This window comes from Elgaria multicarinata, chromosome 1 (genome assembly GCF_023053635.1).
Source record: "Elgaria multicarinata webbii isolate HBS135686 ecotype San Diego chromosome 1, rElgMul1.1.pri, whole genome shotgun sequence".
Taxonomy (NCBI): Eukaryota; Metazoa; Chordata; class Lepidosauria; order Squamata; family Anguidae; genus Elgaria; species Elgaria multicarinata.
The window spans coordinates 151,212,631-151,225,270 of record NC_086171.1 but is presented as its reverse complement, the minus strand read 5'-3'; the positions used below and the strand labels follow the sequence as shown (position 1 = coordinate 151,225,270).

The window sequence follows — 12,640 nt, the reverse complement described above, 5'->3', positions numbered from 1 at the left end:
AGCCAATTGTGGCTATAAAGGAGGCTGTGGTTCGTAATTTGCATTTCAAAAATACAATCCATGCCTTAGCTCCACGACTGAGACTTCATTCTAGCCTATAAAGGTTTACTCAGAAGTAATTCTCACTAAATTCAATGAGGCTTCCTCCGATTTAAGTGAGCGTTTTGCCCTCTCGCCAACCAGTGCCGAATTGGCAGCGTAACATTTCAATCTCCAGGGTTTGTTATAGGTTTGGGAACCAATTACAAAAGGGAGAGAGAGACCCATAATCCTTCTAGATCAACCTCGTGCACTCCAGATGTTTCGTACAACTCCCAGCCCTGCTGATGGGACTTAAAATCCAAAGCATCAGGAGGGCGCCAGATTGGAGAATTCTGCTCTCGCTGTTACTTCAGTGTGTAGTTCCTACATTTAAGTACAAAGTGAGTCGAAATAGTTCCTGAAGGCGCCCTTCCTTATTTCCATGGGATCCCTCCTAGCTAAAACGACCCTCTCTACCCCATTGGCCGTGCTTGCCTAAACCTAACACTGCTCCTGAATCTTAGCCTCAGCCGCCCGGCCAGCATGCCCAATGCTCAGTTAGGGCTTATGAGAATTGCCACCTTTCCAAGGCCCGCTCCAGGCAGGCGGCCTTTGGCGCGAAGCCCCGCCCCTTTCCCTCCGCCCGGCCACCTTCTCTTGCCCCTCCCCCATCGGTGAGAGTGACCGCGCGGGCGGGAACCCGGAAGCGCTTTCCCTTCCTGGTGACATTTCAGCCGCCACCTCAGCCGGAGGAGTGAGGTGGCATCGGCGGTTGGCGGCTGTGCCGAGCCCAGATATTTCCTTTCTTCCTTCCTTCCTTCCTTCCTTCCTTTGCCATCTTTTCCCCGGCGCATGTTCTGTCGTTGCCTCTTCTTGGCTGCCGCGGCTCGTGTTAGTCCCCCGGTTCTTCGGCTCGCCACTTTTGTCTCCACATCTTCCCCTTCTCTACGCCTGCTGACCCTCATGAAGCCGGTGGTCGTCTTCGTTCTCGGCGGGCCTGGCGCCGGAAAGGGGACCCAGTGTGCCCGTATTGTGGCGGTAAGGAACAGGCAGGGCATCTCGCCCCTTTCACCCTAGTCCCGCTCCGCAGTGGAACTACGGTTTCTAGCAAGCACTGCGCCGATAGAAGCGCTGGAAACTGGTTCAGTGAGCGCGCAAAGAATGCTGGGGTTGTAGTTTGTACTGATTTGATTGTGGTTTGGGCTGTTCTTAAACGGTTCAGATAGACTTGGTGCTGGTCGGATCAAAGTCATCACTAAAAAGTGTTGATGTCTTAGGGATAACAAGCTGTGTACATTTTGTAGCATTTGGGGAGAATATACAAAGTTATATTATTCTAGCGGAACCTTGTTTTTAGTCCTTTGCGGGTAAAACAGAAATAAATTAAATTGTTCACATTTTGGTATCTGTTGGTGTAACACCCACTCTTTCTGCTAGCCAAATTCTAAACTCTTAACTTCAAATAAAAATACAAGTAGGACACTTAGTACAATCCTATGCATTTTTACATGGAAGTAAGTCCCACTATGTTTAATGGGGCCTATTTCAAGGTAAGTGTGCATTACAATCTTGATTTGTCTTGGAGCAGTTTAGTTTTTTGGAAGTTTGGTGATGTGTTATTTTATATAATAGTTTTAGTCTAATATCTTTTGACTGTTTATGGATTCCTTCTGTATGGATCTATATGTTTTACATTTGTAATGTAATACATGACCAACCCCTTCCCCACATACATTTATAAAAGTAATAACATACTGCTTGTAGCCTGCCTCAAAACCTAGATTGGACTGGAGTTCTTCTGTTCAGGTTTCCTTGCTATGAGGGAAATCTTGTTTCTATAGTTGGGGGAATAGAAGAGGTATGAGCTCATCAGCACCTGCAAAGTTCCATGAGGGAATGTAGGAACAGTTTCAACATTGAGAGATCTTACAGTGAGAAAGTGTACACAAGCTGTAACTCTGATGATGAAGTATAACAGAAAATGTTCTCTGAGATATATGCGTTTTGCATTTTGACTTTTATTAACAGCATCGTGTGATTAAATAATTTTTTTTTACCAATTTCATATGCAATGTTGATTAATTAAATATGTTGAAATGTGTGTTTTTCCTTTAGAAATATGGTTACACCCACCTCTCTGCAGGTGACCTCCTTCGGGATGAAAGAAAGAGACCAGGCTCTCAGTATGGAGAGCTTATTGAAAGTTATATTAAAGATGGGAAGATTGTACCCGTTGAGATAACAATCAGTTTGTTAAAGAGGGTAAGATTAATATAGATTAAGTGTTTTATTTCATCCTTCAAATAATAGGCTGTTCAATCTTCAAATCTATTTGGTTTATTTTTCTGGTGGAATTCTGTTCAGTTTCCTTTTTTCAATGAATAAGTGTATTGATGTTAGGACTGTGTGAAATCATATTTTAAAGTTCCACAAATAATGTGTTCTATTCAGCTGTGACAGATCAAATGGTTTTTTAATATTTTTTTGGCAATATTTGGGAGATTGTAATCATATATATACACAGTCAATGTAACAGACAATCATCTTTCAATCTGAGCTCTCTGTTGCCCATCAGGCTATGGATGAAACTATGGCAGCCAATGCACAGAAGAATAAATTTTTAATTGATGGATTTCCCAGAAATGAAGACAACCTTCAAGGCTGGAACAAAACAATGGATGGAAAGGCAGATGTATCTTTTGTTCTCTTTTTTGATTGTGATAATGAGGTAATCACAGTGTCAATATACTTAGAATTTTCACTTGTACTAAGTGAAGAGAGACAATGAGGCTGTTCACACATTACACTCAATGGTTCAGTGTGGGTTGTTTTGAACTGTGGGTTGTTGGGTGAACCATGGGTTATTGTGGTGTCTGAATGCAGCCAGGGTGGCTTGTCAACCACGTACTGTGGCTTATTTTCTCAAACAAGCCATCTTGAGAACCTATTGACTGAGTTCACACATAACGCTAACTGTTGTGGGTCATGTTTGGGATCGACCCATGTGGGGTTAGCATGTCGTGTGATGGGTGTTTTCCCCGACTACCCATGATCGGTAAAGTACTCAGCTTGGATACCCAGTGGCTGCAGTGAGGAAAAGGGGCCCTGGGGTAGCTTACCATGTGGTGTGGCAGGAGTTCCATTGTGAAACTGTTGTGGGGAAATGTACAAATGGCTATAATATTTTTACTTTTGGACAGAATTGGGTGGTATTTATAGCTATAGTTCCCACTTCTGAATGAATGAAGCCTGGCAAATTTCAGACAGGCAGGCAAGGTCCACAAAATGCACTCATCAGCTTGTCACTGATGAGTACAGATTTTGCTCTGATGACAGCACAGCTTCAGGGAGATCTTTGTCCTTCTTCCATGCCTGGAGAAGCACAAGCATTCTGTGTGATGCCATGCTTACTTCAGAAGCACAAGAGAATGGCAAGGACTCTCCCTGAAGCTGCATTGGAGATGTTTGGAAAGCCATGAGACTGCTTTTTGAGCATCTGAGAATTAGTACAATGGGAATGAGCTCCCATCCCTCTCCTTAGGTGTGGATGAGACAAGGCACTCAACCCCAATAATTGAGCTCAGCTTTAAGTCAGAAGATGTTTCCCGCCCCTCTGGATGGGGGCGGCAGGCTCATGGAAGAACAAATTTGGGTAGTCACTAAAGCCTGTAAAAACTGGAGACAGATGCAGGGAATTTTGGGCAAGGCAAGTCTTTTTTTGCAGGTGCTTTGTGGGCAGTCTGTATGAGGATAACATATATTTTAGAGGTGCCTGTATGTAATAACTTTTTCACTTTTGTTTCAAGGTATGTATTAATCGCTGCCTTGAAAGGGGAAAGAGCAGTGGCAGAAGTGATGACAACAGAGAGAGTTTGGAAAAGAGGTACTGTGTGCATGCAGTGTTTTACTTTTTGGCTTTCTGATGCTTTTAAGTTATGTGACTTTCTCTTATTTTTCTTTCTTCTAGAATTCACACATATCTAGAGTCTACTAAACCCATAGTAGACCTCTATGAGAAAATGGGCAAAGTTAGGAAAGTGGATGCCTCAAAATCTGTTGATGAGGTATGTTGTAAAGAGAGAAGGTTTGGTTTTGAATTTTCTACCAAGTTTCATTAACTGCACACAGACTGCAAAAACCTTTATAGCATATAAATACGCCGCCCTGAGATCCTAGTGATATAGGGCGGGATAGAAATGTTTTAAATAAAATAATAAATAAATAGCCTCTCTTCTTCATTACATTTCCAATTGAAATTGGCTATAGTCCCTGTATCTGGGTGGGGGCGGGGGCACCCTGTTAATGTTGTGTCCTGCATTAAAGACAAAGGTCTTGACAGTTAAGCAATGTATGCCTTTTTGCAGAGCATTGATTCTAAACAGCTCAATTTACTAAGAGCCCAGTCATAACCTCTGCTGCACAATAGTGCAGTTAATATTGAAGTGGCAATTAATGAGATAAAGGCAGAGGCTTCATCTCACCTTGAATGACAGATGTATATGCAAGAGAATAAAATGTTAATTTAGCAGTCAGTCTTGTCCCTCCCTCTTGTCCTTCATGGGATACCTGCTGTTAAAAATAAAAATAGCTAGATAGACACATGTACATGTATCTATCTAGCTATCTGCCTATCTTTTACCTTACTGATTTTTTTTTTTTAAAAAAACTGAAACATTTTCAAAAAGTACAAAACAGCTCTGGAGATTGGGTGGGAGTTGTCTCAATGGTGTATTGCTGGTAGCTGTAATGCCATCCATAGCCAGTTTCCATTCCTGATTTTAAAGCAGTCAGATAGAGCTTCCAAATTAGCCTTATCACTACATGGTAGAAGACTTGTGCCTTAAGTAGGCCTAATCAACAAAGAAGAAACTAACAGTTGCATCCCTGGTTTACTTTTAAGTCTATGAACATTTTTCATTTTACAGAATGCATGTTATATTCAAATGTTGTTCCATAAAGTTTTTTTTCCCTCTTTCAGGTTTTTGGCAAAGTTGTGAACGTCTTTGATAAAGAAGGCTAGTTCTCTACTTGAACACTCTTTTCAAACATGCTTGGATCTTGCTTTAAGAGCTGCTACTGTAGTCCATTTTTATAATGGTGATAAAATATGCCTTTTAAAACACTTCTTTGTTGAGAACAGTTTAAAAATGGTTAATTCTTTGAAAACCTGGTTTAAAATATGACTTAAAAGTGGCTTGTTATTAAGGTGGATACATTGAAACTGACTTGAAGCTAGTGAGGAACGCTAGTTGCAGAATAAAAGTAATCAAATATGAAACGTAGCTATTTCTAGAAAACACCTCACTATCCTTTTGTTCCCTTCCTGCCAAAAGCCATCTTTTTAAAAAAACCACACAGTGAAATTGTACATATGAGTCAGAGTGCACAATGAGTTTCTTCTTCTTTTTTCTTTTTTTTAAGTTTTGGACCAAATATAGGGAAATTGTGTGTGGGTTTTTTACTTTAAAGAAATAATGATATTCACTGTTTTGAATGACAGGCAATTTCAGTAAACAAAGCTTTAAGCAGAGCACATCTTTTTCATTTCTCATTTCTTGCTTATCTGGTTTTCTAATAAAGCAGTGCCTTTTACGGCACACCCCAATATTAATCATGTTGCTTGGAAATTGTCCAATTGATTTCACATTTATATAACTCCCCCACCCCCTCATACCTTTGAGGCATCTGAGAAAGGAGCCATTCAACATACAAAGTGGGAAATGGTTGTGTGGGGGTGTTGTCTCCTTTCTCAAAGAGAATGGGGAGCTGCAGTATCTGAGGATCACGTGGACTATAGTTTGACTACTGAATTGGATCTAACCTAATTTAGCTGGACTTTGGTTTAATTGAAATCAATCTGAAAAGTTAGTCATGAATAATTTAAGTCATGTTGATCTCAATGGGACCCAAATGCAATAAATCTAGGTTGGATGGAAACCAATGTGTTTAGGGCTGAGGTTTCAGATGAAGTAGGTGCCATTTAATTGTATGCGTTTGTCTATTTACAAGTAATATGGGCATTGAGTATTTGTGATGCTCGGGTTAAGATAGTAGAATTTGAAATCTGATGTTTGAGTGCAGCAACTACAACATCATAATTCTGTCACATATCTCAAGCTGCGTGTTAAAATTATTCTATGTGATGTTTTGTAACAAAATTGCTTATTTATTCAGTGGTATAAAGAGTACTTGTTTGGGATAATATGAAGGAGGATATTCTTATGATTGTGTCCCCCCCCTTAAAATTGCACCGTGAAGAACATTTTAACACAATTATACTTTTGATATGTTTTGCCAATATAAAAGAAATCTGTATTTTTCATTTAAATATATTTGATCTTAATTGTTTAAATTTGGTGTCATGCTAGTAGTAGAAATAAGTTTTAAATAAATGGAAATTTTGGATGTCAGAGGTACTAAACTGTTTGCACAGCTGTTCTAATTGCATCTTAAGTTTAAAATCTGTGCAGCAAAAACATGGAAATAGTTAGTTAGATATGTCTGCTGTTACTACTTTCCCCCCACTGGATAGGACCTGGAAAACGATTTTTTTGCTGTAACAACTGACATGTGAACTGATTGTGTTTTCAACTATAGATAATTCTTCTTGTTAATGTAAATGTCACACATAATAATAGAGTTTAGTGATTTATTTTGTCTTTTAATTAAAATATAATTAATTGGCCTTGAATAGCTAAATCTTTGTACTCTGTGCTTTGGCTTTTCCAGAAGTACAAAGCCTGTGTGAAAACATATGATGCCAGGAATGAGATATTTATGCATAAAAGTACAGTGTTGTTGAGAACTTCCACCTAATTTGAGAAAAAACAAATCATGATCAGCTTTCCTTGGGGTGTGCCCAGATCATCACATAGTCTTATTTTAGAGAAGTGGATTTCACTTTCCTTCTTTTTTAACCTTCGGAAAACCTTGATCTATTTGTCTGCCAAGGGATCCTTATGTATCTGCCATGGATTCCCTGCGTGTTGCGTAGGTTTCCAGGGAACATTTTGGGTGTGTACTCAACTCATGGAAAAGATCTATTTTGGCATAGCTGTTTCATGCAAAAGGAGTGCACCCCATAAAAGATATTGCTTGATAATTCTAGACCATCATTTCTCAATCAACCCCTAACAAACATCCATGGAACTCTAGGTGTCTTAAGAACATCGTGTGAAAACAGTGTTTTCAATTAATTACCCATGTTTCTGTAGTAACTCACTAATATTGATTAGAATAGTCATTCTATGTAGATGTTTGAAAGAGCTTAAAAAACCTACTCTTCTCTCTTCTTACGGTGTTGGTCAATCTTTGCAATTTGATTATACCTGAGAAGATTTTGTTATGAAACGGGCTCCTTCTTGGACTTGCTGAGGGTTAACATTGATGGTGAGCATGTCCTAGAAGGGGATGCTTGATACCTGTAACTATACAGTGTTCTTGTGTTTCTCCGTCCCAGTGGTCATGACCCAATATCTTCTATTTCCCTCCCTGCTTGCCTGCTATGACTGCTAGGGAGTTGCTCAGCTATTTTTGAAGGAAAATCCCTCACTATCAATTATTGTAGGAGATGCTGTCTTGCTAGAAATCAGGTAAAAAAGAATAAAGGTGTTAGGAAGTTGTTGAAGGAAAACTAGAAAACCAAGCTTCCTATGTTTAAGTTTCCTGATGCAGGACATAACAGTTTTTACATTTAAACAGGTATAATGAAATCCCAATGACTGCCCTTGTGTTGTTGTTTTGTTTTATAAGTGAAAGCCATTTCAGAAGGATGTAGAAGAGTGAAGAGGAAAGGGTATATAACCCTTTCTCCGCCTGCTGCTTCTCTGTTCCAAATTGCCCATTCTCGGGCTGCTTTTCCCTTCCAAATGTGTGTTTGCCAAGGTAAGCACCTGTTTGGTACCACACAGGGAACAAACTACAGGTGAGGGTGAGAGAGACTAGGAATAGGGAAGCACCAAGGAAAGGCTTAAGCACCTTTCCTCATCGCTGCATCTCTACTCTGAATTGCTGTTTCTGAAGTGATTTCTTTCTTTGTTTTAAAAGCCAGTTGTCAAGGGTTTCATTATAGGCATTCACATGTAACATTTGGTTAGGCCTGATGGGGCAGAAAACAAAGTGGACCTATTTTTCTTAAGAAGAAAAAACAATTCAATTGTGAATAATCCACCACAGCAAGAAGAAACAAAGGGATTCAGTGGAACCAAATTCATCTGTGACTTCAAAGAAGCTTGAAAGCATGTACTCAAAGCACTTCTGAAAATGTATGGTGAGGAAATATGAACACCTCAGTTGTGTGCTAAATGCCACACACGTTCTTTTGAATTTTGACTTTTACTGCTGTTCAACCGCCTTCCCTGTGCAGGAAAACACACGCTGTGGGGTACATTGATCTTGTCTGTATGCTATTAAATAGGGTGACCATATGGAAAGGAGGACAGGGCTCCTGTATCTTTAGCAGTTGTAAAGAAAAGGGAATTTCAGCAGGTGTCATTTGTATGCATGCAGCACCTGGTGAAATTCCCTCTTCATCACAACAGTTAAAGCTGCAGGAGTCCTGCCCTCTTTTATATCTGGTCAAGAAGGCAGGACTCCTGCAGATTTAACTGTTGAGCTGAAGAGGGAATTTCACCAGGTGCTGCATGCATAAAAATGACACCTGCTGAAATTCCTTTTTCTTTACAACTGCTAAAGATACAGGAGCCCTGTCTTCCTTTCCATATGGTCACCCTATGATAAATATGTATGCATAGTATCAAATGACTTGAAAGTGTTACCAACAAACCTTTTAGAAGTTCCTTTCATAAAGATAGCCGTTAGACAAAAGTCGTTTTTGTGGTGATATTAGCATAGCAGTATTTGGATTTTAAGAATGCTAATAGGAATAATTGTACACCTCCTTGCTAGGTACTTGACTATCTGTTGGAAAACTGAAAGAAGGTAAACCAATTATATTAAAAAGATGTGGCCAATATTGAATTTGAGGTTAGCTGTGTTGTCTGAACAACTATAATAGATTATTGTTTTTGTCAATCTCTTTATTGATGCCATGAATGCAGTGTTTTTCTCCAAGCTGGCTTCATCTCCCCACCCCCATTTTCCATAATCAGTAGTCCAATGTATAATTCCATAGAGCCGCAAGTTGTGAAAAAAAAGCTTTTAAAATGTTCTCAAATAAATTTTGTTCCAAAAGAACTTAACTGGTGAATCGTTGCTTTTCAAGCTCTGTCTACATAAAATGATACTATAAGGATATTGTTCGTGAGTATATGAATTGAGCAATTTTAATCTGAAAATGTTGTTTGTCTTTTATATAGAAAAGTGGGGAGTGACGGGCTCCTAGTCATGAAATAGTAAGGGCTGATAGCGCTTCACCATCACTATTATAGGTTCCTAGTCATGAAGCAATAAGGGCTGACATCACTCAGCCACCACTGTCTCATGTTTGGGTGGAATCCAGCTAGGGTTGCTCCACTGACAGAAGACTTCCATCGGCAGAACAGGGAGTGGGGGTGGGGGGAATCCCTTTCCCTCTCTGCAACTGCCAACCCCCCATCTGCTCCAGAGGGAGGCCCCTCAACACTTTAGAGCAGATTTTTGGGGAGGAAGAATCATTCCTTCCCCCTTCTAACAAACCTTCCATTGGTGGAGGGACAAAAGTTGGATTTTTCACCCTTTGTCGTTAAGCACAAAATTGTAATGAAGTGTGACATGCTTTTGTTTTAAAAGCAGTTTTAAACTACAGACTTACTACCCTGGTGAAACTGACATAAAATCTTCATTTTAGCTTACTTTCCATTTAATAAGATTTATAGACTATAACCCTTTTCTTGTAAAAGGGGGTTATCTATTTTAATATGGTTCCACTTTCTTGAGGTGGTTTCATAAACACTGCAAGTCTGCTCCTCCAAACCCAGGAAGTGGGTTTTGGCAATGTTTACTTTCAAAATGCTGCCTAGTTTAAATGTATTATTATTATTATTATTATTATTATTATTATTATTATTATTATTTATTTATTTATATAGCACCATCAATGTACATGGTGCTGTACAGAGTAAAACAGTAAATAGCAAGACCCTGCCGCATACGCTTACAATCTAATGTGTATATTGTATGTTTTTGTGGTTTTTAACTTTTGTATATTGTTTTTAAGTGTTTTAATCCTATGTAAACCACCCAGAGAGCTTCAGCTATGGTATACAATAATAATAATAATAATAATAATAATAATAATAATAATAAGAAGTTACTTCTCACTGTGGTAAGCCTGTGTCAGGGCTGTAGTGCTTCAGACCGCAGGTGGGGCTTCCATATAATTGAATGCTTTTCTGTTTAAAAAATAATAAATTCCTGATATAGAGAGCTTTGGCTATGGGGCGGTATGTAACAAATAAATATAGCAAACATACATGTCATGGAATACATCTAGGATACAACTCTTCTCCCTGATGTCTAGTTTTCTTTGTGAGGGGAAACCTTGTGTTTTGGTTCATTTGGCTTGTTGGTTGTTTTTTAATAGGGAGGAGGATTCAAATAGGGAGGAAGATTGAATCACATGAGCCTCCACCAGCAGTCTCAAGTGGTATAGCCTAGGTGTAAGTTTACCACCTCAGTGAGCACAGGAGTACCAGAGATATCTGACAATTACTTAAAGCAAATAATAGGCATCTGCAGCATATGCTCCTTATCTGGATTTTATCCAGAAGTAGGATTTGAATAAACAAGTTTCAATAGTGTGTGTACAATACAGAACAACTAGTTTAAAATAGTAATTAAAATAAAAAAACTTACATGGGGAAAAGGGGGCTGGAGAAGAATTGTTGCTATTTGAACTTTTTAGGAAACTATGTACCTGGAGATCTTCATATTTGACTACAGATACAACGAGAGTACTTCACTTTTGTCTGCAAGAAAGTTCTGCTATATTGTGAGGCTTTGAAGTTGGCGGTCATCTTGTTAATTTTTCCATTTGGCCACAAGGAGGAGTGTTTGGCTAGTATAAAATAGATGGAGCTGGTAAGTTAGAGGTTTCTTTTTAATGCTCTACTTCACTGTTAGGAAGACTTTGAAAGTGATCCTAAAGAAATAATATGTGTATCTACTGGATTTTCTGAGCTTGCACTGCTCTTTTATAGTTTGGTATTCTTTTCATACTGTCTGAGGAAGTTGCAGGTTGGGTCTAGCTAAAAATGTTAGATCAGTAATGCCTTTGTAGGAGAAGATGATACTTCAGTGTAAGCCTAAAGGCTCCCTGCTCTAGAGGCTACACAGTGCAGCTTGAAAAGTTCATTATAATATTTAGGGTTGTAAATGGCAGCAGACAAGAGCAAATACACTGGTACATAGTCATCAACCAGATGGATTAATCATAAGAGACCTGGTATAGCATAGTGTCGGAGAGACTGAGCTTCAAAGGAAGGTCCCTTGCTTGAGTCTAGCCCCTGCCATGAACTAGCATTGTCCTTAAACAAGTTAGTATCTTTGAGACTCTTCCCCTGCCTGCAATGCAGAGATAATACTGACCTACCCTACAAGGTTGTTGTGAAGATTATAATAAGGTAATGTATATGAAAACAATACTTGAATGTACTAAGTAAATGCCATTGCGTTAGTATCACCATGATACTAATAAAGATGGCGCAGGTTGTGTCAGTCCTCCTCAACTTAAAGTCCTCCAGATATGTTGGACTGCAAGTCCCATTGTTCCCAGCCAGCATAGCCAGGTTGGGAAAGGCTGTCCAGTGAGCTGAAAAGTACTTGGGTTCTATCTACGCTACAGACTTAAACTGGTTTAATATTCATTTCCTCTTCTCCGGGGAATCTTGTGGAGTATAGTTCTGTGAGGAATCTCAAAACAGAATTCTCAGGACCCTGCCCAAATTACAGTTTTCAAGCTTCTTTAGGGGAAGCCATTAAGGATAAACTAGTATAAAACAGATACAACTTTATTTATTTATAGTATTTTTATCCCACACCTCAGCCATAAAGGAGTGGCTCACCATCAATCAGTAAAGGAGACAGTCCCTGCCCTCAGGCTTACATTCTAAAAAAGAGTGACACACAAGGAAAAGGGAGTGGGGAGCGAAGAGGGGCTACAACTTTGTTGTGTCATTGGGGGTACAGTTAAACCAGGAATCAGATCTCAGGTTGGCTGGATGGAGGGAAAAGTCAGGATGCAGAAACAGGGATCCCTCACCTCAGTCAATCACTTTGATACACAATGGGCTACTAATGAGCTTCATGGATGTACAAAAAATAAGGGTTTGACGAGAGTACATATTGCTGTTGTCTGAGTAGGGTACTAAGCTGTCTAGCTTAGAAGGGGGTGGGGTCAAGTATTGCATCCCTAGACCACAAAGATATCCCCTTCTGCAGGATGCTTACACCAACACAATCTGTTACCGTATATCTTCGATTGTAAGATGCCATTGATTGTAATTCGCACACTAATTTCAGTACCACCAACAGAAAAAAAAGCTTTGATTCTAAGAATAATAATCGCACTCACGATTCTAAGATGCACCCCATTTTTAGAGATGTTTATATGGGGGAAAAAGTGTGTCTTAGAATCGAAGAAATACGGTATGTCAGATATTCCATATGTTAAAGATATTCC

At 39.3% G+C, this 12,640-nt stretch overlaps 1 protein-coding gene across 1 annotated transcript; it reads left to right on the top strand.

Moving 5' to 3' along the window:
- Nucleotides 1–724: 724 nt before the first annotated feature.
- Nucleotides 725–6,983, top strand: CMPK1 (cytidine/uridine monophosphate kinase 1). The gene is made up of 6 exons (XM_063139314.1): nt 725–1,059; nt 2,137–2,283; nt 2,597–2,749; nt 3,828–3,904; nt 3,989–4,085; nt 5,000–6,983. Exons 1-6 carry the CDS (start codon nt 874–876, stop codon nt 5,039–5,041), a joined length of 702 nt encoding a protein of 233 aa, XP_062995384.1. The 5' UTR covers nt 725–873; the 3' UTR covers nt 5,042–6,983.
- The last annotated feature ends 5,657 nt before the right edge of the window (nt 6,984–12,640 follow it).